The following is a 27,313-nucleotide window of genomic DNA, read 5'->3' on the forward strand; positions in this document are numbered from 1 at the left end:
GATTATATGATAGCGGAACAAACACTGGTAGCAGTTACTTCTGTAAAATATCTGGGAGTATGCGTACGGAACGATTTAAAGTGGAATGATCGTATAAAATTAATTGTTGGTAAGGCGGGTGCCAGGTTGAGATTCATTAGGAGAGTCCTTAGAAAATGTAGTCCATCAACAAAGGAGGTGGCTTACAAAACACTCATTCGACCTATACTCGAGTATTGCTCATCAGTGTGGGATCCGTACCAGATCAGGTTGACAGAGAAGATCCAAAGAAGAGCGGCGCGTTTCGTCACAGGGTTATTTGGTAATCGTGATGGCGTTACGGAGATGTTTAGCAAACTCGAGTGGCAGACTCTGCAAGAGAGGCGCTCTGCATCGCGGTGTAGCTTGCTCGCCGGGTTTCGAGAGGGTGCGTTTCTGGATGAGGTATCGAATATATTGCTTCCCCCTATTTATACCTCCCGAGGAGATCACGAATGTAAAATTAGAGAGATTCGAGCGCGCACGGAGGCTTTCCAGCAGTCGTTCTTCCCGCGAACCGTACGCGACTGGAACAGGAAAGGGAGGTAATGACAGTGGCACGTAGAGTGCCCTCCGCCACACACCGTTGGGTGGCTTGCGGAGTATAAATGTAGATGTAGATGTACAACATATTTTCTTTCTTTGTGTGTGAGGAATGTTTCCTGAAAGTTTGGCCGTACCTTTTTCAACACCCTGTATACAGTGTTTTGTTTAACTCGGGGAAATCGGAATCCGTAGGAGATACAGTGAAACTGTGTTAGGAACCCTCAGGTGGTTTCTTGTGAAAAGAATTCTGCCATAATCAAATTTTTGGTCAAGGACGTGTTGTCCAGATTCGTGCCTCGTACCGCAACAAGCTCCGTACCACTTACCGCGTCCCTCCGGTCTGCAGTCTGCGTCGAGGAAGTGGACGTGAGGGAGTGGAGTGAGGCGGGGAAAGAGAGAGAGACGAGACGCGGCCAGGTGAGCTTGCACGGAGTTTATTGAGACTAGCGGGTACAGTGCAGGGGCGCTACGCGAGCAGAGTGTCCCGGGACACGCTCAGCGCCCGGCGCGTCCGGAGCGGCGTCCACGTCGGCGTCAGTAGTGGCGCGAGATGTCGCCGAAGCGGTTCTCGGGCCACATGCACTCGCAGCCGGAGGGCACGGTGCGCGTCACCATCTCCCAGCAGCTGGACTCGTAGCGGCGGCGCGTCAGCCACACCTTCTGGTAGCGCTGCACGCACGTGAAGCCCGGGTGCACGCACATCTGCAACAACCGCGTCACCTTCACCCTCGAGACCGGCGCCGTCGACAAAATACCTGCACTGGAGCGCCCAAGAAACTGGCACAGGCATGCGTATGCAGCGGGATGGACGTGTACAGCCTCATCACTCCGTGGACCCTGCATGTCAGCAGGGGACTGTTGGAGCTGGTGCAGGCTCTGTAATGGTCTGCGGCGTGTGCAGTTGGAGTGATATGGGACCCCTGATACATCTACACAAAACTCTACCATCTGGGCCGGACGGAGTGGCCGTGCGGCTATAGGCGCTACAGTCTGGATTCGCGTGACCGCTACGGTCGCAGGTTCGAATCCTGCCTCGGGCATGGATGTGTGTGACGTCCTTAGGTTAGTTAGGTTTAAGTAGTTCTAAGTTCTAGGGGACTGATGACCACAGTAGTTAAGTCCCACAGTGCTCAGAGCCATTTTCAACCATTTTTTTTCTACCATCTGGTGAGCAAGATGTATGAGACAGGCGAAATACCCTCAGACTGCAAGAAGAACATTATAATCCCAATCACAAAGAAAGCAGGTGTTGACAGATGTGAAAATTACCGAACTATCAGTTTAATAAGTCACAGCTGCAAAATACTAACGCGAATTCTGTACAGACGAATGGAAAAACTGGTAGAAGCCGACCTCGGGGAAGATCAGTCTGGATTCCGTAGAAATATTGGAACACGTGAGGCAATACTGACCCTACGACTTATCTTAGAAGCTAGATCAAGGAAAGGCAAACCTACTTTTCTAGCATTTGTAGACTTACAGAAAGCTTTTGACAATATTGATTGGAATATTTTCAAATTCTAAAGGTGGCAGGGGTAAAATACTGGCAGCGAAAGGCTATTTACAATTTGTACAGAAACCAGATGGCAGTTATAAGAGTCGAAGGCCATGAAAGGGAAGCAGTGGTTGGGAAGGGAGTGAGACAGGGTTGTAGCCTCTCCCCGATGTTATTCAATCTGTATATTGACCAAGCAGTCAAAGAAACAAAATTCAGAGTTGGTATTAAAATCCATGGAGAAGAAATAAAAACTTTGAGGTTCGCCGATGACATTGTAATTCTATCAGAGACAGCAAAGGACCTGGAAGAGCAGTTGAACGGAATGGACAGTGTCTTGAAAGGAGGATATAAGATGAACATCAACAAAAGCAAAACGAGGATAATGGAATGTAGTCGAATTAAGTCGGGTAATGCTGAGGGAATTAGATTAGGAAATGAGACACTTAAAGTAGTAAAGGAGGCTTGCTATTTGGGGAGCAAAATAACTGATGATGGTCGAAGTAGAGAGGATATAAAATGTAGACTGGCAATGGCAAGGAAAGCGTTTCCGAAGAAGAGAAATTCGTTAACATCGAGTATTGATTTAAGTGTCAGAAAGACGTTTCTGAAAGTATTTGTATGGACTGTAAAATGGCTCTGAGCACTATGCGACTTAACTTCTGAGGTGATCAGTCGCCTAGAACTTAGAACTAATTAAACCTAACTAACCTAAGGACATCACACACATCCATGCCCGAGGCAGGATTCGAACCTGCGACCGTAGCGGTCGCTCGGCTCCAGACTGTAGCGCCTAGAACCGCACGGCCACTCCGGCCGGCTGTAGAGTGTAGCCATGTATGCAAGTGAAACATGGACGATAAATAGTTTGGACAAGAAGAGAATAGAAGCTTTCGAAATGTGGTGCTACAGAAGAATGCTGAAGATTAGATGGGTAGATCACATAACTAATGAGGAGGTATTGATTAGAATTGGGGAGAAGAGGAGCTTGTGGCACAACTTGACAAGAAGAAGGGATCGGTTGGTAGGACATGTTCTGAGGCATCAAGGGATCACCAATTTAGTATCGGAGGGCAGCGTGGAGGGTAAAAATCGTAGAGGGAGACCGAGAGATGAATACACTAAGCAGATTCAGAAGGATGTAGGTTGCAGTAGGTACTGGGAGATGAAGAAGCTTGCACAGGATAGAGTAGCATGGAGAGCTGCATCAAACCAGTCTCTGGACTGAAGACCACAACAACAAACATACATTTACATGTGATTATGCTTGTCCATTACGGATATTTCAGAACCGTGACTGTATATTGAATGTAAATAAGTTATACACAACTGCAACCAGTCACTTTTTGAATAATAATGCTTTATTCCATGAACCGGTTCTCGAACCTTTTCAGGTTCCTCGTCAGATGGTTTCGGGAGGATCCGGGAAGTTACATCATTACTGGTAGTAGCATAATGCTGGGTGCTGGTTCTATGGTAGAAAGATGGGCCACACTTTAATGTATCGCTATGACTATAGCTCATCTGTCGAACTGGATGTAAATTTAGTTTTTACTTACTGCGACAGTATAGGCGGCTTTCTTCGGATCTGTCTGCCTCCATTTTGATGTCCAGAACACTTTCACGCAAACTATATTATGCTATGCTGGAAAAGTGTCACTGTCAAAGTGTAAACTAATATAGTTCGTGTGAAAGTGTTCTGGACATCAAAATGCAGGCAGACAGATCCTAAGAAAGCCGCCTATACTGTCGCAGTAAGTAAAAACTAAATTTACATCCATGTCGACAGATAAGCTAACTATTTGTAGTATCGTTCCCAGAACCGATCGCGGTCCTCTGGTTTGGAGCCGAGTGGAAGGCTTAAACCAGAGGCTCAGACGATTCTGCGGAGATCTGGGGTGCAAATTTCTCGACCTCCGCTATCGGGTGGAGAAATGTAGGGTCCCCCTGAATAGGTCAGGCGTGAGGAAGCGGCTACAAGGGTAGCGGAGTACGTGTGGAGTGCACATGTGGGTTTTTTAGGTTAGAGAATTCCCTCCCTAGGCCCGACAAGACGCCTCCTGAGACGCGGCAAGGTAGGAGTAGGCAAAATGCAACAGGGAATAACAATATTAATGTGCTAATAGTAAACTGCAGGAGCGTCTATAGAAAGGTCCCAGAACTGCTCTCATTAATAAACGGTCACAACGCCCAAATAGTAATAGGGACAGAAAGTTGGCTGAAACCAGACGTAAACAGTAATGAAATCCTAAACTCAGATTGGAATGTATACCGCAGAGACAGGCTGGACAGTGAAGGGGGAGGCGTGTTTATAGCGATAAGAAGTGCAATAGTATCGAAGGAAATTGACGGAGACCCGAAATGTGAAATGATTTGGGTGAAGGTCACGGTTAAAGCAGGCTCAGACATGGTAATTCGATGTCTCTATAGGCCCCCTGGCTCAGCAGCTGTTGTGGCCGAGCACCTGAAGGATAATTTGGAAAATATTTCGAGTAGATTTCCCCACCATGTTATAGTTCTGGGTGGAGATTTTAATTTGCCGGATATAGACTGGGAGACTCAAACCTTCATAACGGGTAACAGGGACAAAGAATCCAGTGAAATTTTTTTAAGTGCTTTACCTGAAAACTACCTTGAGCAGTTAAACAGAGAACCGACTCGTGGTTATATTAGACCTTCTGGAGACAAACAGACCCAAACTATTTGAAACAGTTAACGCAGAACAGGGAATCAGCGATCATAAAGCGGTTACGGCATCGATGATTTCAGCCGTAAATAGAAATATTTAAAAAGGTAGGAAATTTTTCTGTTTAGCAAAAGTGACAAAAAGCAGATTACAGAGTACCTGGCGGCTCAACACAAAAAGTTTTGTCTCAAGTGCAGATAGTGTTGAGGATCAGTGGACAAAGTTCAAAACCATCGTGCAATATGCGTTAGATGAGTATGTGCCAAGCAAGATCGTAGGAGATGGAAAAGAGCCACCGTGGTACAACCACCGAGTTAGAAAACTGCTGCGGAAGCAAAGGGAACTTCACAGCAAACATAAACATAGCCAAAGCCTTGCAGACAAACAAAAATTACGCGAAGCGAAATGTAGTGTGAGGAGGGCTATGCTAGAGGCGTTCAATGAATTCGAAAGTAAAGTTCTATGTACTGACTTGGCAGAAAATCCTAAGAAATTTTGGTCTTATGTCAAAGCGGTAGGTGGTTCAAAACAAAATTTCCAGACACTCTGTGACCAAAATGGTACTGAAACAGAGGATGACAGACTAAAGGCCGAAATACTAAATGTCTTTTTCCAAAGCCGTTTCACACAGGGAGACTGCACTGTAGTCCCTTCTCTAGATTGTCGCGCAGATGACAAAATGGTAGATATCGAAATAGACGACAGAGGCATAGAGAAACAATTAAAATCGCTCAAAAGAGGAAAGGCCGCTGGACTTGATGGGATACCGTTCGATTTTACACAGAGTACGCGAAGGAACTTGCCCCCCTTCTTGCTGTAGGTGTAGGTCTCTAGAAGAGCGTAGCGTTCCCAAAGGATTGGAAAAGGGCACAGGTCTTCCCCGTTTTCAAGAAGGGACGTCGAACAGATGTGCAGAACTATAGACCTATATCTCTAACGTCGATCAGTTGTAGAATTTTGGAACACGTATTATGTTAGAGTATAATGACTTTTCTGGAGACTAGAAGTTTACTCTATAGGAATCAGCATGGGTTTCGAAAAAGACGGTCATGTGAAACCCAGCTCGCGCTATTCGTCCACGAGAGTCAGAGGGCCATAGACACGGGTTCACAGGTAGATGCCGTGTTTCTTGACGTCCGCAAGGCGTTCGATACAGTTCCCCACAGTCGTTTAATGAACAAAGTATGGATTGAGGAGTTCCTAGATAACAGAACGCAGCATGTCATTCTCAATGGAGAGAAGTCTTCCAAAGTAAGAGTGACTTCAGGTGTGCCGCAGGGGAGTGTCGTAGGACCGTTGCTATCACAATATACATAAATGACCTGGTGGATGACATCGGAACTTCACTGAGGCTTTTTGCAGATGATGCTGTGGTGTATCGAGAGGTTGTAACAATGGAAAATTGTACTGAAATGGAGGAGGATCTGCAGCGAATTGACGCATGGTGCAGGGAATAGCAATTGAATCTCAATGTAGAAAAGTGTAATGTGCTGCGAATACATAGAAAGATAGATCCCTTATCATTTAGCTACAATATAGCAGGTCAGCAACTGGAATGATCATATAAAGTTGATCGTCGGTAAATCAGGTGCCAGACTGAGATTCATTGGAAGAATCCTAAGGAAATGCAATCCGAAAACAAAGGAAGTAGGTTACAGTACGCTTGTTCGCCCACTGCTGGAATACTGCTGAGCAGTGTGGGATCCGTACCAGATAGTGTTGATAGGAGAGACAGAGAAGATCCAATGGAGAGCTGCGCGCTTCGTTACAGTATCATTTAGTAATTGCGAAAGCGTTACGGAGGTGACAGATAAACTCCAGTGGAAGACTCTGCAGAAGAGACGCTCAGTAGCTCGGTATGGGCTTTTGTTGAATTTTCGAGAAGATACCTTCACCGAAGAGTCGTGCAGTATATCGCTCCCTCCTACGTATATCTCGCGAAGAGACCGGTGAGGATAAAATCAGAGAGATTAGAGCCCACACAGAGGCATACCGACAATCTTTCTTTCCACAAACAATACGAGACTGGAATAGAAGGGAGAACCGATAGAGGTACTCAAGGTAACCTCCGCCACACAGGTGGCTTGCGGAGTATGGATGTCGATGTAGATGTAGAGTTGTGTAGAGGTCCACTGGAACATGGCAGAGACTTGGTGCCCAGTGCATTACCTGCTTGCTGACTGTGGAGCTGTACTACTGAGGATGTCTACAGCCTGGTGGTGCCCTGTGCTGAAACCCACTTTAAGAATGGGAGGGTTCCGATGAGAGCAGTGTGGACGTCCACTGGAACACCACAGAGACTTGGCGCCCATTGCATTACCTGTTTGCTGACTGTGTTGCTGAGTCACTGAGAATGTCTAGAGCCTGGTGGTGCCCCCTTATGAAACCCACATTAAGAATTGGAGAGTTCAGGTGAGAGCAGTGTGGACGTCCACTGGAACACCACAGAGACTTGGCACCCAATGCATTACCTGCTTGCTGACTGTGGAGCTGGGCTACTGAGGATGTCTACAGCCTGGTGGTGCCCTGTTATGAAACCCACTTTAAGAATGGGAAGGTTCAGGTGAGAGCAGTGTGGACGTCCACTGGAACACCACAGAGACTTGGCACCCAATGCATTACCTGCTTGCTGACTGTGGAGCTGGGCTACTGAGGATGTCTACAGCCTGGTGGTGCCCTGTTATGAAACCCACTTTAAGAATGGGAGGGTTCCGATGAGAGCAGTGTGGACGTCCACTGGAACACCACAGATTCTTGGCGCCCATTGCATTACCTGTTTGCTGACTGTGTTGCTGAGTCACTGAGAATGTCTAGAGCCTGGTGGTGCCCCCTTATGAAACCCACATTAAGAATTGGAGAGTTCAGGTGAGAGCAGTGTGGACGTCCACTGGAACACCACAGAGACTTGGCACCCAATGCATTACCTGCTTGCTGACTGTGGAGCTGGGCTACTGAGGATGTCTACAGCCTGGTGGTGCCCTGTTATGAAACCCACTTTAAGAATGGGAGGGTTCCGATGAGAGCAGTGTGGACGTCCACTGGAACACCACAGATTCTTGGCGCCCATTGCATTACCTGTTTGCTGACTGTGTTGCTGAGTCACTGAGAATGTCTAGAGCCTGGTGGTGCCCCCTTATGAAACCCACATTAAGAATTGGAGAGTTCAGGTGAGGGCAGTGTGGACGTCCACTGGAACACCACAGAGACTTGGCACCCAATGCATTACCTGCTTGCTGACTGTGGAGCTGGGCTACTGAGGATGTCTACAGCCTGGTGGTGCCCTGTTATGAAACCCACTTTAAGAATGGGAGGGTTCAGGTGAGAGCAGTGTGGACGTCCACTGGAACACCACAGAGACTTGGCACCCAATGCATTACCTGCTTGCTGACTGTGGAGCTGGGCTACTGACGATGTCTACAGCCTGGTGGTGCCCTGTTATGAAACCCACTTTAAGAATGGGAGGGTTCCGATGAGAGCAGTGTGGACGTCCACTGGAACACCACAGAGACTTGGCGCCCATTGCATTACCTGTTTGCTGACTGTGTTGCTGAGTCACTGAGAATGTCTAGAGCCTGGTGGTGCCCCCTTATGAAACCCACATTAACAATTGGAGGGTTCAGGTGAGAGCAGTGTGGACGTCCACTGGAACACCACAGAGACTTGGCACCCAATGCATTACCTGCTTGCTGACTGTGGAGCTGGGCTACTGACGATGTCTACAGCCTGGTGGTGCCCTGTTATGAAACCCACTTTAAGAATGGGAGGGTTCCGATGAGAGCAGTGTGGACGTCCACTGGAACACCACAGAGACTTGGCGCCCATTGCATTACCTGTTTGCTGACTGTGTTGCTGAGTCACTGAGAATGTCTAGAGCCCGGTGGTGCCCCCTTATGAAACCCACATTAAGAATTGGAGGGTTCAGGTGAGGGCAGTGAGGACGTCCACTGGAACACCACAGATTCTTGGCACCCAATGCATTACCTGCTTGCTGACTGTGGAGCTGGGCTACTGAGGATGTCTACAGCCTGGTGGTGGCCTGTTATGAAACCCACTTTAAGAATGGGAGGGTTCCGATGAGAGCAGTGTGGACGTCCACTGGAACACCACAGATTCTTGGCACCAAATGCATTACCTGCTTGCTGACTGTGGAGCTGGGCTACTGATGATGTCTACAGGCTGGTGGTGCCCCCTTATGAAACCTACTTTAAGAATGGGAGAGTTCAGGTGAGAGCAGTGTAGCTGCCCAGTGGAACACCACAGAGACTTGGCGCCCATTGCATTACCTGTTTGCTGACTGTGTTGCTGAGTCACTGAGAATGTCTAGAGCCCGGTGGTGCCCCCTTATGAAACCCACATTAAGAATTGGAGGGTTCAGGTGAGAGCAGTGTGGACGTCCACTGGAACACCACAGAGACTTGGCACCCAATGCATTGCCTGCTTGCTGGCTGCGGAGCTGGGCTACTGAGGATGTCTACAGCCTGGTGGTGCCCTGTTATGAAACCCACATTAAGAATGGGAGGGTTCAGGTGAGAGCAGTGTGGACGTCCACTGGAACACCACAGAGACTTGGCACCCAATGCATTACCTGCTTGCTGACTGTGGAGCTGGGCTACTGAGGATGTCTACAGCCTGGTGGTGCCCTGTTATGAAACCCACTTTAAGAATGGGAGGGTTCCGATGAGAGCAGTGTGGACGTCCACTGGAACACCACAGAGACTTGGCGCCCATTGCATTACCTTTTTGCTGACTGTGTTGCTGAGTCACTGAGAATGTCTAGAGCCCGGTGGTGCCCCCTTATGAAACCCACATTAAGAATTGGAGGGTTCAGGTGAGAGCAGTGTGGACGTCCACTGGAACACCACAGAGACTTGGCACCCAATGCATTACCTGCTTGCTGGCTGTGGAGCTGGGCTACTGAGGATGTCTACAGCCTGGTGGTGCCCTGTTATGAAACCCACTTTAAGAATGGGAGGGTTCCGATGAGAGCAGTGTGGACGTCCACTGGAACACCACAGAGACTTGGCACCCAATGCATTACCTGCTTGCTGACTGTGGAGCTGGGCTACTGAGGATGTCTACAGCCTGGTGGTGCCCTGTTATGAAACCCACTTTAAGAATGGGAGGGTTCCGATGAGAGCAGTGTGGACGTCCACTGGAACACCACAGATTCTTGGCGCCCATTGCATTACCTGTTTGCTGACTGTGTTGCTGAGTCACTGAGAATGTCTAGAGCCTGGTGGTGCCCCCTTATGAAACCCACATTAAGAATTGGAGAGTTCAGGTGAGAGCAGTGTGGACGTCCACTGGAACACCACAGAGACTTGGCACCCAATGCATTACCTGCTTGCTGACTGTGGAGCTGGGCTACTGAGGATGTCTACAGCCTGGTGGTGCCCTGTTATGAAACCCACTTTAAGAATGGGAGGGTTCCGATGAGAGCAGTGTGGACGTCCACTGGAACACCACAGATTCTTGGCGCCCATTGCATTACCTGTTTGCTGACTGTGTTGCTGAGTCACTGAGAATGTCTAGAGCCTGGTGGTGCCCCCTTATGAAACCCACATTAAGAATTGGAGAGTTCAGGTGAGAGCAGTGTGGACGTCCACTGGAACACCACAGAGACTTGGCACCCAATGCATTACCTGCTTGCTGACTGTGGAGCTGGGCTACTGAGGATGTCTACAGCCTGGTGGTGCCCTGTTATGAAACCCACTTTAAGAATGGGAAGGTTCAGGTGAGAGCAGTGTGGACGTCCACTGGAACACCACAGAGACTTGGCACCCAATGCATTACCTGCTTGCTGACTGTGGAGCTGGGCTACTGAGGATGTCTACAGCCTGGTGGTGCCCTGTTATGAAACCCACTTTAAGAATGGGAGGGTTCCGATGAGAGCAGTGTGGACGTCCACTGGAACACCACAGATTCTTGGCGCCCATTGCATTACCTGTTTGCTGACTGTGTTGCTGAGTCACTGAGAATGTCTAGAGCCTGGTGGTGCCCCCTTATGAAACCCACATTAAGAATTGGAGAGTTCAGGTGAGAGCAGTGTGGACGTCCACTGGAACACCACAGAGACTTGGCACCCAATGCATTACCTGCTTGCTGACTGTGGAGCTGGGCTACTGAGGATGTCTACAGCCTGGTGGTGCCCTGTTATGAAACCCACTTTAAGAATGGGAGGGTTCCGATGAGAGCAGTGTGGACGTCCACTGGAACACCACAGATTCTTGGCGCCCATTGCATTACCTGTTTGCTGACTGTGTTGCTGAGTCACTGAGAATGTCTAGAGCCTGGTGGTGCCCCCTTATGAAACCCACATTAAGAATTGGAGAGTTCAGGTGAGGGCAGTGTGGACGTCCACTGGAACACCACAGAGACTTGGCACCCAATGCATTACCTGCTTGCTGACTGTGGAGCTGGGCTACTGAGGATGTCTACAGCCTGGTGGTGCCCTGTTATGAAACCCACTTTAAGAATGGGAGGGTTCAGGTGAGAGCAGTGTGGACGTCCACTGGAACACCACAGAGACTTGGCACCCAATGCATTACCTGCTTGCTGACTGTGGAGCTGGGCTACTGACGATGTCTACAGCCTGGTGGTGCCCTGTTATGAAACCCACTTTAAGAATGGGAGGGTTCCGATGAGAGCAGTGTGGACGTCCACTGGAACACCACAGAGACTTGGCGCCCATTGCATTACCTGTTTGCTGACTGTGTTGCTGAGTCACTGAGAATGTCTAGAGCCCGGTGGTGCCCCCTTATGAAACCCACATTAAGAATTGGAGGGTTCAGGTGAGAGCAGTGAGGACGTCCACTGGAACACCACAGATTCTTGGCACCCAATGCATTACCTGCTTGCTGACTGTGGAGCTGGGCTACTGAGGATGTCTACAGCCTGGTGGTGGCCTGTTATGAAACCCACTTTAAGAATGGGAGGGTTCCGATGAGAGCAGTGTGGACGTCCACTGGAACACCACAGATTCTTGGCACCAAATGCATTACCTGCTTGCTGACTGTGGAGCTGGGCTACTGATGATGTCTACAGGCTGGTGGTGCCCCCTTATGAAACCTACTTTAAGAATGGGAGAGTTCAGGTGAGAGCGGTGTAGCTGCCCAGTGGAACACCACAGAGACTTGGCGCCCATTGCATTACCTGTTTGCTGACTGTGTTGCTGAGTCACTGAGAATGTCTAGAGCCCGGTGGTGCCCCCTTATGAAACCCACATTAAGAATTGGAGGGTTCAGGTGAGAGCAGTGTGGACGTCCACTGGAACACCACAGAGACTTGGCACCCAATGCATTGCCTGCTTGCTGGCTGCGGAGCTGGGCTACTGAGGATGTCTACAGCCTGGTGGTGCCCTGTTATGAAACCCACATTAAGAATTGGAGGGTTCAGGTGAGAGCAGTGTGGACGTCCACTGGAACACCACAGAGACTTGGCACCCAATGCATTACCTGCTTGCTGACTGTGGAGCTGGGCTACTGAGGATGTCTACAGCCTGGTGGTGCCCTGTTATGAAACCCACTTTAAGAATGGGAGGGTTCCGATGAGAGCAGTGTGGACGTCCACTGGAACACCACAGAGACTTGGCGCCCATTGCATTACCTTTTTGCTGACTGTGTTGCTGAGTCACTGAGAATGTCTAGAGCCCGGTGGTGCCCCCTTATGAAACCCACATTAAGAATTGGAGGGTTCAGGTGAGAGCAGTGTGGACGTCCACTGGAACACCACAGAGACTTGGCACCCAATGCATTGCCTGCTTGCTGGCTGTGGAGCTGGGCTACTGAGGACGTCTACAGCCTGGTGGTGCCCTGTTATGAAACCCACTTTAAGAATGGGAGGGTTCCGATGAGAGCAGTGTGGACGTCCACTGGAACACCACAGAGACTTGGCACCCAATGCATTACCTGCTTGCTGACTGTGGAGCTGGGCTACTGAGGATGTCTACAGCCTGGTGGTGCCCTGTTATGAAACCCACTTTAAGAATGGGAGGGTTCAGGTGAGAGCAGTGTGGACGTCCACTGGAACACCACAGAGACTTGGCACCCAATGCATTACCTGCTTGCTGACTGTGGAGCTGGGCTACTGAGGATGTCTACAGCCTGGTGGTGCCCTGTTATGAAACCCACTTTAAGAATGGGAGGGTTCCGATGAGAGCAGTGTGGACGTCCACTGGAACACCACAGAGACTTGGCGCCCATTGCATTACCTGTTTGCTGACTGTGTTGCTGAGTCACTGAGAATGTCTAGAGCCTGGTGGTGCCCCCTTATGAAACCCACATTAAGAATTGGAGGGTTCAGGTGAGAGCAGTGTGGACGTCCACTGGAACACCACAGAGACTTGGCACCCAATGCATTACCTGCTTGCTGACTGTGGAGCTGGGCTACTGACGATGTCTACAGCCTGGTGGTGCCCTGTTATGAAACCCACTTTAAGAATGGGAGGGTTCCGATGAGAGCAGTGTGGACGTCCACTGGAACACCACAGAGACTTGGCACCAAATGCATTACCTGCTTGCTGACTGTGGAGATGGGCTACTGAGGATGTCTACAGCCTGGTGGTGGCCTGTTATGAAACCCACTTTAAGAATGGGAGGGTTCCGATGAGAGCAGTGTGGATGTCCACTGGAACACCACAGATTCTTGGCACCAAATGCATTACCTGCTTGCTGACTGTGGAGCTGGGCTACTGATGATGTCTACAGGCTGGTGGTGCCCCCTTATGAAACCTACTTTAAGAATGGGAGAGTTCAGGTGAGAGCAGTGTAGCTGCCCACTGGAACACCACAGAGACTTGGCGCCCATTGCATTACCTGTTTGCTGACTGTGTTGCTGAGTCACTGAGAATGTCTAGAGCCCGGTGGTGCCCCCTTATGAAACCCACATTAAGAATTGGAGGGTTCAGGTGAGAGCAGTGTGGACGTCCACTGGAACACCACAGAGACTTGGCACCCAATGCATTACCTGCTTGCTGACTGTGGAGCTGGGCTACTGAGGATGTCTACAGCCTGGTGGTGCCCTGTTATGAAACCCACTTTAAGAATGGGAGGGTTCCGATGAGAGCAGTGTGGACGTCCACTGGAACACCACACAGAGACTTGGCGCCCATTGCATTACCTGTTTGCTGACTGTGTTGCTGAGTCACTGAGAATGTCTAGAGCCCGGTGGTGCCCCCTTATGAAACCCACATTAAGAATTGGAGGGTTCCGATGAGAGCAGTGTGGACGTCCACTGGAACACCACAGAGACTTGGCAACCAATGCATTACCTGCTTGCTGACTGTGGAGCTGGGCTACTGAGGATGTCTACAGCCTGGTGGTGCCCTGTTATGAAACCCACTTTAAGAATGGGAGGGTTCCGATGAGAGCAGTGTGGACGTCCACTGGAACACCACAGAGACTTGGCGCCCATTGCATTACCTGTTTGCTGACTGTGTTGCTGAGTCACTGAGAATGTCTAGAGCCCGGTGGTGCCCCCTTATGAAACCCACATTAAGAATTGGAGGGTTCAGGTGAGAGCAGTGTGGACGTCCACTGGAACACCACAGAGACTTGGCACCCAATGCATTACCTGCTTGCTGACTGTGGAGCTGGGCTACTGAGGATGTCTACAGCCTGGTGGTGCCCTGTTATGAAACCCACTTTAAGAATGGGAGGGTTCCGATGAGAGCAGTGTGGACGTCCACTGGAACACCACAGAGACTTGGCGCCCATTGCATTACCTGTTTGCTGACTGTGTTGCTGAGTCACTGAGAATGTCTAGAGCCCGGTGGTGCCCCCTTATGAAACCCACATTAAGAATTGGAGGGTTCAGGTGAGAGCAGTGTGGACGTCCACTGGAACACCACAGAGACTTGGCACCCAATGCATTACCTGCTTGCTGACTGTGGAGCTGGGCTACTGAGGATGTCTACAGCCTGGTGGTGCCCTGTTATGAAACCAACTTTAAGAATGGGAGGGTTCCGATGAGAGCAGTGTGGACGTCCACTGGAACACCACAGAGACTTGGTGCCCATTGCATTACCTGTTTGCTGACTGTGTTGCTGAGTCACTGAGAATGTCTAGAGCCCGGTGGTGCCCCCTTATGAAACCCACATTAAGAATTGGAGGGTTCAGGTGAGAGCAGTGTGGACGTCCACTGGAACACCACAGAGACCTGGCACCCAATGCATTACCTGCTTGCTGACTGTGGAGCTGGGCTACTGAGGATGTCTACAGCCTGGTGGTGCCCTGTTATGAAACCCACTTTAAGAATGGGAGGGTTCCGATGAGAGCAGTGTGGACGTCCACTGGAACACCACAGAGACTTGGCGCCCATTGCATTACCTGTTTGCTGACTGTGTTGCTGAGTCACTGAGAATGTCTAGAGCCTGGTGGTGCCCCCTTATGAAACCCACATTAAGAATTGGAGGGTTCAGGTGAGAGCAGTGTGGACGTCCACTGGAACACCACAGAGACTTGGCACCCAATGCATTACCTGCTTGCTGACTGTGGAGCTGGGCTACTGAGGATGTCTACAGCCTGGTGGTGCCCTGTTATGAAACCCACTTTAAGAATGGGAGAGTCCAGATGAGAGCAGTGTGGACGTCCACTGGAACACCACAGAGACTTGGCGCCCATTGCATTACCTGTTTGCTGACTGTGTTGCTGAGTCACTGAGAATATCTAGAGCCCGGTGGTGCCCCCTTATGAAACCCACATTAAGAATTGGAGGGTTCAGGTGAGAGCAGTGTGGACGTCCACTGGAACACCACAGAGACTTGGCACCCAATGCATTACCTGCTTGCTGACTGTGGAGCTGGGCTACTGAGGATGTCTACAGCCTGGTGGTGCCCTGTTATGAAACCCACTTTAAGAATGGGAGGGTTCCGATGAGAGCAGTGTGGACGTCCACTGGAACACCACAGAGACTTGGCGCCCATTGCATTACCTGTTTGCTGACTGTGTTGCTGAGTCACTGAGAATGTCTAGAGCCCGGTGGTGCCCCCTTATGAAACCCACATTAAGAATTGGAGGGTTCAGGTGAGAGCAGTGTGGACGTCCACTGGAACACCACAGAGACTTGGCACCCAATGCATTACCTGCTTGCTGACTGTGGAGCTGGGCTACTGAGGATGTCTACAGCCTGGTGGTGCCCTGTTATGAAACCCACTTTAAGAATGGGAGGGTTCCGATGAGAGCAGTGTGGACGTCCACTGGAACACCACAGAGACTTGGTGCCCATTGCATTACCTGTTTGCTGACTGTGTTGCTGAGTCACTGAGAATGTCTAGAGCGCGGTGGTGCCCCCTTATGAAACCCACATTAAGAATTGGAGGGTTCAGGTGAGAGCAGTGTGGACGTCCACTGGAACACCACAGAGACTTGGCACCCAATGCATTACCTGCTTGCTGACTGTGGAGCTGGGCTACTGAGGATGTCTACAGCCTGGTGGTGCCCTGTTATGAAACCCACTTTAAGAATGGGAGGGTTCCGATGAGAGCAGTGTGGACGTCCACTGGAACACCACAGAGACTTGGTGCCCATTGCATTACCTGTTTGCTGACTGTGTTGCTGAGTCACTGAGAATGTCTAGAGCCCGGTGGTGCCCCCTTATGAAACCCACATTAAGAATTGGAGGGTTCAGGTGAGAGCAGTGTGGACGTCCACTGGAACACCACAGAGACTTGGCACCCAATGCATTACCTGCTTGCTGACTGTGGAGCTGGGCTACTGAGGATGTCTACAGCCTGGTGGTGCCCTGTTATGAAACCCACTTTAAGAATGGGAGGGTTCCGATGAGAGCAGTGTGGACGTCCACTGGAACACCACAGAGACTTGGCGCCCATTGCATTACCTGTTTGCTGACTGTGTTGCTGAGTCACTGAGAATGTCTAGAGCCTGGTGGTGCCCCCTTATGAAACCCACATTAAGAATTGGAGGGTTCAGGTGAGAGCAGTGTGGACGTCCACTGGAACACCACAGAGACTTGGCACCCAATGCATTACCTGCTTGCTGACTGTGGAGCTGGGCTACTGAGGATGTCTACAGCCTGGTGGTGCCCTGTTATGAAACCCACTTTAAGAATGGGAGGGTTCCGATGAGAGCAGTGTGGACGTCCACTGGAACACCACAGAGACTTGGCACCAAATGCATTACCTGCTTGCTGACTGTGGAGATGGGCTACTGAGGATGTCTACAGCCTGGTGGTGGCCTGTTATGAAACCCACTTTAAGAATGGGAGGGTTCCGATGAGAGCAGTGTGGATGTCCACTGGAACACCACAGATTCTTGGCACCAAATGCATTACCTGCTTGCTGACTGTGGAGCTGGGCTACTGATGATGTCTACAGGCTGGTGGTGCCCCCTTATGAAACCTACTTTAAGAATGGGAGAGTTCAGGTGAGAGCAGTGTAGCTGCCCACTGGAACACCACAGAGACTTGGCGCCCATTGCATTACCTGTTTGCTGACTGTGTTGCTGAGTCACTGAGAATGTCTAGAGCCCGGTGGTGCCCCCTTATGAAACCCACATTAAGAATTGGAGGGTTCAGGTGAGAGCAGTGTGGACGTCCACTGGAACACCACAGAGACTTGGCACCCAATGCATTACCTGCTTGCTGACTGTGGAGCTGGGCTACTGAGGATGTCTACAGCCTGGTGGTGCCCTGTTATGAAACCCACTTTAAGAATGGGAGGGTTCCGATGAGAGCAGTGTGGACGTCCACTGGAACACCACACAGAGACTTGGCGCCCATTGCATTACCTGTTTGCTGACTGTGTTGCTGAGTCACTGAGAATGTCTAGAGCCCGGTGGTGCCCCCTTATGAAACCCACATTAAGAATTGGAGGGTTCCGATGAGAGCAGTGTGGACGTCCACTGGAACACCACAGAGACTTGGCAACCAATGCATTACCTGCTTGCTGACTGTGGAGCTGGGCTACTGAGGATGTCTACAGCCTGGTGGTGCCCTGTTATGAAACCCACTTTAAGAATGGGAGGGTTCCGATGAGAGCAGTGTGGACGTCCACTGGAACACCACAGAGACTTGGCGCCCATTGCATTACCTGTTTGCTGACTGTGTTGCTGAGTCACTGAGAATGTCTAGAGCCCGGTGGTGCCCCCTTATGAAACCCACATTAAGAATTGGAGGGTTCAGGTGAGAGCAGTGTGGACGTCCACTGGAACACCACAGAGACTTGGCACCCAATGCATTGCCTGCTTGCTGGCTGTGGAGCTGTGCTACTGAGGATGTCTACAGCCTGGTGGTGCCCTGTTAGGAAACCCACATTAAGAGTAGGAGAGTCCAGATGAGAGCAGTGTGGTGGCCACAGAGACTGGGCGGCCGGTGCGTTACCTGCTTGGTGACGACGGAGCTGGCGCGCAGGCTGAGCGCGTCGGCGGCCTCGCGGTCCTGCTGCTGCTGCTGCTGCTCGCGGCTGGCGGCCGCGGCCTGCCGGCACAGCACCTCGTGGTAGTGCGGCGGCCGGTACTCGTACACGCCGTCGTTCAGCTCCACCCGGTTCCTCTGCGTCTGGCACAGCGGCTGGTAGCTCTGCAACACGCGACGGCGCACCGTACACGTACTGTGGTGGGGTGGCAGGCCAGCTTCACAAACAGACACTCCTTCCTCAGTTAAGGGGCTCCGGAACGGCCTATACTTGCAATGTTAAAATAACGCTTATAAATTACATCTTTCCTCACAAAGTATTTGAGGTAGGAAGTTGAACTTTTTACAGATCATTTATTGGAATATGGGCTACAACTTAACACAGGGATTTTACAAAATTTTAGTTCAGTTATTAAAGATGATTTTTTTTTCAATTCTAATGAAAATTCACAACATTTTTTTTGCAATTTTTTATTTATATATTCAAAAATATACAGTTTTTTGGGAAAAGGCTGTGTTAAATTATGCAGAAGGTACTGTGTAACATTTACTGAAAGTTTGAAACAAATATGTTTGGAAGATCCTTAGAAAACGTGTAATTAGTATGAGAAAATAAAAGTTTTGGGAATCGAGCGACAAAGATTGGATTAACTTTTTAGTGCATTCCAGGTCCATGGGATGGATTATCTTCATCCTCTGCAAACTCCTCCTCCAGCTTCCTCTTGTTCCTCCTCCTGTTTACTCTTGCTTGTATTTCTAGACTCTTTACAGCCCTGTCTGCAGCCCGAAGGCGTTCCTTGTCTAAAGCAAGCATCGCTCGTACCGTGTTAGAACCTATCTTCATTCCCATATTTCTAAATACCTTGCACCTTACAATGTTGCCATCATTGAAAGTCGGAACAGCATCATACACACCAAAGTGAAGTGTTTCTATTCCAACAAATACAGTCTTCGGGATCCTCGACCATATAACACTATTTACACTTTCATTGGGGTTTTGAGTCTTTCCGTGAATATACTTTTTCAACAGTTCAGGTGCTGCTAAGTCTCTGAAAATAGGTTAGCCACAACACATACTTTATTTTACATCACTAAAATGTACCTGATGAACACGGACGTTAATAATAAGACCATTTGACAGCAGTTTAACAGCGCCACAGTGGGTCACGCCCATGTAGAACACATTTCAAAAAAAATTTAAAAATATTTGTAGTCTTCGGAATTGAATAAATTATATATCTATTAAAAGGTAATAGTCTGCAGATTCAGAAAACGCAAAAAAGTAAAAATTGAAGTTTTCATGATTTTGAGCCTTTCCGGAGCCCCTTAACATTACAATATGCATTCCACACTATGTGATCCAGAGCATCTGGACACCCCCTATGTAAAGCGAAATTGGCCACTAGATGTCACGAGCGGTGGACCCACAGGTATAAAACGGGTGGGGAGTATTGTGATCTCAATAGAGAAGCAGCAACAGCAGAATCGATCGGTTATAACAGCACAGTGACTTCAAATGTTCAGTAGTCACGGGACGCCACCTGAGTAATAGATCCATCAGGGACATTGCATCCCTTCCAAACCTGCTGAAGTGACTGTGAACTGGAAATGTGAGGAAACAAGCACAGCTACACTATGTGATCAAAAGTATCCAACCACATGGATGGCTGAGAATGACTTACAAGTTCGTGGCGCCCTCCATCGGTAATGCTAGAATTCAGTATGGTGTTGGCCCACCCTTAGCCTTGATGACAGCTTCCACTCGCGCAGGCATACGTTCAATCTGGTCCTGGAAGGTTTCCTGGGGAACGGCAGCCCATTCTTCACGGAGTGCTGCACTGAGGAGAAGTATCGATGTCGGTCGGTGAGGGCTGGCACGAAGTCGCCGTTCCAAAGCATCCCCAAGGGTTTGTATAGGTTTCAGGTCAGGATGGATGTTATTGTCGTGTCACCACTTCACCACAGGCTGTACATTATGAACAGGTGCTCGATCGTCTCGAAAGATGCAATCTCCATCCCCAAATTGCTCTTCAACAGCGGAAAGCAAGAATGTGCATAAGTCATCAATGTATGCTTTGCTGTGATCGTGTCACGCAAAACAACAAGGGGTGCAAGCCCCCTCCACGAATTACACGACCACACCATAACACCACCGCCTCCGAATTTTACTGTTGGCACTACGCACGCTGGCAGATGACGTTCACCGGGCATTCGCCATACCCACACCCTACCCTCAGATCGCCACATTGTGTACCGTGATTCGTCATTCCACACAACGTTCTTCTCACTGTTCAGTCGTCCAATGTCTACGCTCCTTACACCAAGCGAGGCGTCGTTTGGCATTTACTGGCGTGATGGTTGCCTTATGAGTAGCTGCCCGACCATGAAATCCAAGTTTTCTCACCTCCCGTCTGTCATAGTACTTGCAGTGGATCCTGATGCAGACTGGAATTCTTGTGTGATGTTCTGGATAGATGTCTGCCTAATCACGTTACGACCCTCTTCAATTGTCGGTGGTCTTTGTGAGTCAACAGACGAGGTCGGCCTGTACGCCTTTGTGCTGTACGTGTTCCTTCACGTTTCCACTTCACTATGACATCGGAAACAGTGGACCTAGGGGTGTTTAGGAGTGTGGAAATCTCGCGTACACACGAATGACACAAGTGATACCCAATCACCTGAGGAGGAGGAGGAGATTAATGTTTAACGTCCCGTCGACAACGAGGTCATTAGAGACGGAGCGCAAGCTCGGGTGAGGGAAGGATGGGGAATGAAATCGGCCGTGCCCTTTCAAAGGAACCAACCCGGCATTTGCCTGAACCGATTTAGGGAAATCACGGAAAACCTAAATCAGGATGGCCGGAGACGGGATTGAACCGTCGTCCTCCCGAATGCGAGTCCAGTGTGCTAACCACTGCGCCACCTCGCTCGGTCCAATCACCTGAGTTCCGCGGAGCGCCCCATTCTGCTCTCTCACGATCTCTGATGACTACTGAGGTCGCTGATATGCAGTACCTGGCAGTAGGTGGCAGCACAATGCACGTAATACGAAAAACGTATGTTCTTGGGGGTGTCCGGATACTTTTGATCACATAGTGTAGGTGTCTCTATGTCCATCTTTATACAGACAGTTGAAGGACCTCGGACGTTGAGTACAGAATGTCGAAACAAAACACCTTCCAGCTGTCTAAATTTCCAATTACTATTTTATTCAGCAACCAGTTCCAGCAATATATTACATCTACATCTACATCTATACTCCGCGAGCCACCTTACGGTGTGTGGCGGAGGGTACTTATTGTACCACTATCTGATCCCCCCTTCCCTGTTCCATTCACGAATTGTGCGTGGGAAGAACGACTGCTTGTAAGTCTCCGTATTTGCTCTAATTTCTCGGATCTTTTCGTTGTGATCATTACGCGAGATATATGTGGGCGGTAGTAATATGTTGCCCATCTCTTCCCGGAATGTGCTCTCTCGTAATTTCGATAATAAACCTCTCCGTATTGCGTAACGCCTTTCTTGAAGTGTCCGCCACTGGAGCTTGTTCAGCATCTCCGTAACGCTCTCGCGCTGACTAAATGTCCCCATGACGAATCGCGCTGCTTTTCGCTGGATCATGTCTATCTCTTCTATTAATCCAACCTGGTAAGGGTCCCATACTGATGAGCAATACTCAAGAATCGGACGAACAAGCGTTTTGTAAGCTACTTCTTTCGTCGATGAGTCACATTTTCTTAGAATTCTTCCTATGAATCTCAACCTGGCGCCTGCTTTTCCCACTATTTGTTTTATGTGATCATTCCACTTCAGATCGCTCCGGATAGTAACTCCTAAGTATTTTACGGTCGTTACCGCTTCCAATGATTTACCACCTATGGCATAATCGTACTGGAATGGATTTCTGCCCCTATGTATGCGCATTATATTACATTTATCTACGTTTAGGGAAAGCTGCCAGCTGTCGCACCATGCATTAATCCTCTGCAGGTCTTCCTGGAGTACGTACGAGTCTTCTGATGTTGCTACTTTCTTGTAGACAACCGTGTCATCTGCAAATAGCCTCACGGAGCTACCGATGTTGTCAACTAAGTCATTTATGTATATTGTAAACAATAAAGGTCCTATCACGCTTCCTTGCGGTACTCCCGAAATTACCTCTACATCTGCAGATTTTGAACCGTTAAGAATGACATGTTGTGTTCTTTCTTCTAGGAAATCCTGAATCCAATCACAAACCTGGTCCGATATTCCGTAAGCTCGTATTTTTTTCACTAAACGTAAGTGCGGAACCGTATCAAATGCCTTCCTGAAGTCCAGGAATACGGCATCAATCTGCTCGCCAGTGTCTACGGCACTGTGAATTTCTTGGGCAAATAGGGCGAGCTGAGTTTCACATGATCTCTGTTTGCGGAATCCATGTTGGTTATGATGAAGGAGATTTGTATTATCTAAGAACGTCATAATACGAGAACACAAAACATGTTCCATTATTCTACAACAGATTGACGTAAGCGAAATAGGCCTATAATTATTCGCATCTGATTTATGACCCTTCTTGAAAATGGGAACGACCTGCGCTTTCTTCCAGTCGCTAGGTACTTTACGTTCTTCCAGCGATCTACGATAAATTGCTGATAGAAAGGGGGCAAGTTCTTTAGCATAATCACTGTAGAATCTTAAGGGTATCTCGTCTGGTCCGGATGCTTTTCCGCTACTAAGTGATAGCAGTTGTTTTTCAATTCCGATATCGTTTATTTCAATATTTTCCATTTTGGCGTCCGTGCGACGGCCCCCTAATCGACGTGTAGAAGGATTCCCACCTCTGGTCCTAATCAAAATAGAGACCAGCGTTGATTTTTTGGTATCCATAGATTTTTGCCGCAGAAATCTCTCGGATCCAAGGGATTGCTGCGAATGTATATCTTCTTCCCCACAATGCCACACACGTGTCTCTGCGCCTGAGAGGAGATCACAAACTTGGTTGCACTGCTCTTCCTCAACCACCCTACACCCCAGATTTCGCACATACTGACTTACGTCACTGAAGGATGGATTCCAGAAGAAGCACTACAGCAATGATGGCGGAGTTACCGATGCGGCAAGAATTTGGCTTTGACAGACACCTGTAAAGTGCTATCAAGCCGGCGTACAGGCTCTCACCTTAAGATGGTGAAAGGCCGCAGAAATCAAAGGAGATCTACGTAGAATAATCACTGAATATAAAAGCCGATGGCCCTACAGACAGAGCCGCGAAGCCCAAACGGCTAACGACAGAAACTTGAAATTTGGTGAAGGTATTGATATTATACTGTAGGCATCGTTTAGAAGTGACTTCTCGAAATAGGGGATGAAAGGTTTTTTAAAAAAAGATAGTCGCTATTAAGGGAAATTTGAAGCTAGACCTACAAAAACTGGTATTTGGTTTCTCGAACAGAAATAAAGAAATATGTGTTTCAGCAGTTCCGAAAATTTAAACCCTATGGAGGTAAAATAGTGGGTGAAAGCTTTTTTTAAATATAAATCATTATACAAGAACTACTAATGTATTTTTAACGCTTCATCTTTGAAAACTAGGATTTGACCTACAGATAAAAAAAAATATGTGTTTCATTGTTTTTGTTAATTCAACACCTAAGATGGGTGCAAAATGGGAATAAATGTTTTACGAAAATGTTTGATTATGATAGCGTTTTTAAAAGCTAAATTTGAATTTGGATTCTCAGTTGGAAATAAAAAACACTTTTTGCACGATTTTGGAAATTTAACCCCTGAGATGGCGAAATATGGAATGAAAGTTTTTGTGGGAATATTTCATTATGAAGCCTTTTTGAAGATATATGTATGAAAATTTGTATTTGGCTTTTTTGTTGGAAACGAAAAAACACACATTTAACTGTTTTTTGAAATTCAGCCCCAAAGGGGGTGTAAAGTTTTATGAAAATATTTCATAGTGAAAATTTTTTGAAGCTAAATCATTGAAAAGTGGTATTTGGCTTCTGAATTAGAAAGGAAAAAATACATGTTTCATACTTTTTGGAATTCGAACCCCAAGGGGGTGAAACAGAGCACGAAAATTTTCAAGAAAATATTTAAATTTTTAAACCAATGAAAATTTTTATTTCACTTCTCGGTTACATACAAAAAAATGCGTGTTAGGGGATGAAATTTTCTATGGAAATGTCGCCAAAAGAATGAAAAAGGCATGATTAAGAATAGCTCAAGCTGCCAGAATCTCTCTTTGGTCAGAAAGTACCATGCTTCTGTGGATTAGTTAACGTGAGAAGCTTAGATAGTGTTACTGTTTGTCAATAACATAAGAACTAGATTAAAGAAAAAATAATCTGCGCAGACCATACAGTCTACGTGTGTAAAACAGTGGTTTCTAAGCTAAAGGGTTCTGTAATCAAAGACTCGGGGAATGATGCGGCGTATTCAAATAACGAATGTTCAAAAATGTTCAAATGTGTCTGATATCTTATGGGACTTAACTGCTAAGGTCATCAGTCCCTAAGCTTACACACTACTTAACCTAAATTATCCTGAGGACAAACACACACACCTATGACCGAGGGAGGACTCGAACCTCCGCCGGGACCAGCCACACAGTCCATGACTACAGCGCCCCAGACCGCTCGGCTAATCCCGCGCGGCCAAATAACGAATTGATGAGAACCAGTGTGACGGCAGCAGCACGTCTGTCAGACAGTGATAGTGAATGGCGGAGGGTACTCACGACGCCCGAGTCGCGGTCCTGGCGGGAGGTTCCTGCGACGGGCAGCCCACCGCCGTAGGGCTCCACCAGGTCGCCCTCCAGAGCCGAGTCGTCGGGGAGGAACAGCTCGTCCCACGGGAGCACCGCCGGCGGGCCGCCGGGCTCCTCGCTCCTGAGGCTCCGGGCCGGCTGCAGCTGCAACTGCGCAGAGACACAGAGCACGCCAACAGGTCAGTCCGGTCTGGGGACACCGACACCGGGTACCGCATCATATCATGACAGGTCAGCCCAGTCTGAGGAAACGAATACTACAACATGTCTCACTACAAGAGCCTGCCCTGTCTGGGGACACCATCACCATCACCATCACCATAAAAAAAGGGTCAACCCAGTCTGGGGACACCAACTACACACCACATCACCTGACGAGGGGTCAACCCAATCTGGGGACACCAACTCTGTACCGCTACATATGACAAGAGGTCAGCCCAGTCTGGGACACTAAAACCATGCAGTGTCATGTTACAGGAGGTCATCCCAGTCTGGGGACACCAAAACCATGCCACATCAAGTTACAAGACGTCGTCCCAGTCTTGGGACACCAGAACCATGTGATGTCATGTTACAAGAGGTCAGGCCAGTCTGGGAACACCACAACCATGCAATGTCATGATACAAGAGGTCAGCCCAGGCTGGGGACACCAAAACCATGCCAAATCATGTAACAAGGCGTCATCCCAGTCTGGGAACACCAGAACCATGCTATGTCATGTTACAAGTGGTCAGTCAGCTAAGTCTGGGGACACCACAACCATGCCAAATCATGTTACAAGACGTCATCCCAGTCTGAGGACACCACAACCATGCCAAATCATGTTAAAAGACGTTATCCCAGTCTGGGGACATAAGAACCATGCAATGCAATGTCATGTTACAAGAGGTCAGCCCAGTCTGGGGACACAAAAACCATGCCACATCATGTTACAAGACGTCATCCCAGTCTGGGGACACCACAATCATGCTATGTCATGTTACAAGAGGTCAGCCCAGTCTGGGGACACCAAAACTATGCCACATCATGTTACAAGACGTCATCCCAGTCTGCGGACACGACAACCATGCAATTTCATGTTACAAGTGGTCAGCCCAGTCTGGGGACACCAAAACCATGCCACATCATGTTATAAGACGTCATCCCAGTCTGGAGACACCACAACCATGCAATGTCATGTTACAAGAGGTCAGGTGGGTCTGGGAACAACAAAACCATGCCAAATCGTGCTACAAGACGTCATCCCAGTCTGGGGACACCAAAACCATGAAATGTCATGTTACAAGAGGTCAGGCCGGTCTGGGAACACCAAAACCATTCCAAATCATGTTACAAGACGTCATCCCGGTCTGGGGACACCAGAACCACGCCAAGTCATGTTACAAGACGTCAGCCCAGTCTGGGGACACCAAATCCATGCCACATCATGCTACAAGTCGTCATCCCAGTCTGGGGACACCACAACCATGCAATGTCATGTCACAAGAGGTCAGCCCAGTCTGGGGACACCAAAACCATGCCACACCATGTTACAAGACGTCATCCCAGCCTGGGGACACCACTACCGTGCAATGTCATGTTACAAGAGGTCAGCCCAGTCTGGGGACACCAAAACCACGCCACATCATGTTACAAGATACCATCCAAGTCTGGGGACACCAGAACCATGCAATGTCATGTCACAAGAGGTCAGCGCAGTCTGGGGTCACCAAAACCATGCCACATCATGTTACAAGATGTCATCCTAGCTGGGGACACCGGAACCACGCAATGTCATGTTACAAGATGTCATCCCAGTCTGGGGACACCAGAACCACACAATGTCATGTTACAAGAGATCAGCCCAGTCTGGCGACACCAACACCGCACCATGTCATCTTCCAACAGGATAGCCTAGCCTGGGACAGCAACATAGACTATGTCACATCACAAACTGTCAGCCATGTATGCAGGCAAGTTAAACTGGCACCAACAGGACACTGTGTCACATCACATGCGGTCAGTCGAAATTGGACACTGATCAAGCTCTGAGGTTGGTGCCCCACTCCCTCACCACAAACGAATTCGATTATTTTATTTATTTATAGATCTATTTATTTAATCTTGCAATATGCTCAACATCGCCACTGTTTGTAACGTGGAAAAGTCTATATTTGTGTACATTTCACTGAAGTTGCTGACAGGAATATTACCTGATACGTTGTGACAACACGACACTTTGGAAATTTGGCCATCACGAATTTCATTGGTGAACGCATGTATGGGTGCATTTGAAATGCCTGGCTCTTTGAAAAGGTGCCTACATGTCGTCCATGGGTGAACACTACATAATATTCTTACCACTCGCTTTTGAACAATCAATACTTTCTTGCTAAGTGACGAGTTACCCCAGAAAATTATTCCCCAAGAGATTATTGAGTAGAAACTTGCAAA

The 27,313-nt window shown here is 48.6% G+C and overlaps 1 protein-coding gene across 3 annotated transcripts in view; it reads right to left on the bottom strand.

The window, feature by feature from the left end:
- Positions 1 to 999: 999 nt before the first annotated feature.
- LOC126108922 (uncharacterized) overlaps positions 1,000 to 27,313 on the bottom strand; it is a 252,633-nt gene continuing 226,319 nt past the window's right edge. For all 3 annotated transcript variants that reach the window (XM_049914292.1, XM_049914291.1, XM_049914290.1), the window contains exons 3-5: positions 24,850 to 25,029; positions 18,081 to 18,278; positions 1,000 to 1,266 (exon numbers count right to left, since the gene is read on the bottom strand). In XM_049914292.1, the coding sequence (XP_049770249.1) occupies positions 1,099 to 1,266; positions 18,081 to 18,278; positions 24,850 to 25,029 (546 nt within the window). In that variant the 3' untranslated portion in view covers positions 1,000 to 1,098. The remainder of the gene's footprint in view (positions 1,267 to 18,080; positions 18,279 to 24,849; positions 25,030 to 27,313) is intronic.

This window comes from Schistocerca cancellata, chromosome 11, assembly GCF_023864275.1.
Source record: "Schistocerca cancellata isolate TAMUIC-IGC-003103 chromosome 11, iqSchCanc2.1, whole genome shotgun sequence".
NCBI lineage: Eukaryota > Metazoa > Arthropoda > Insecta > Orthoptera > Acrididae > Schistocerca > Schistocerca cancellata.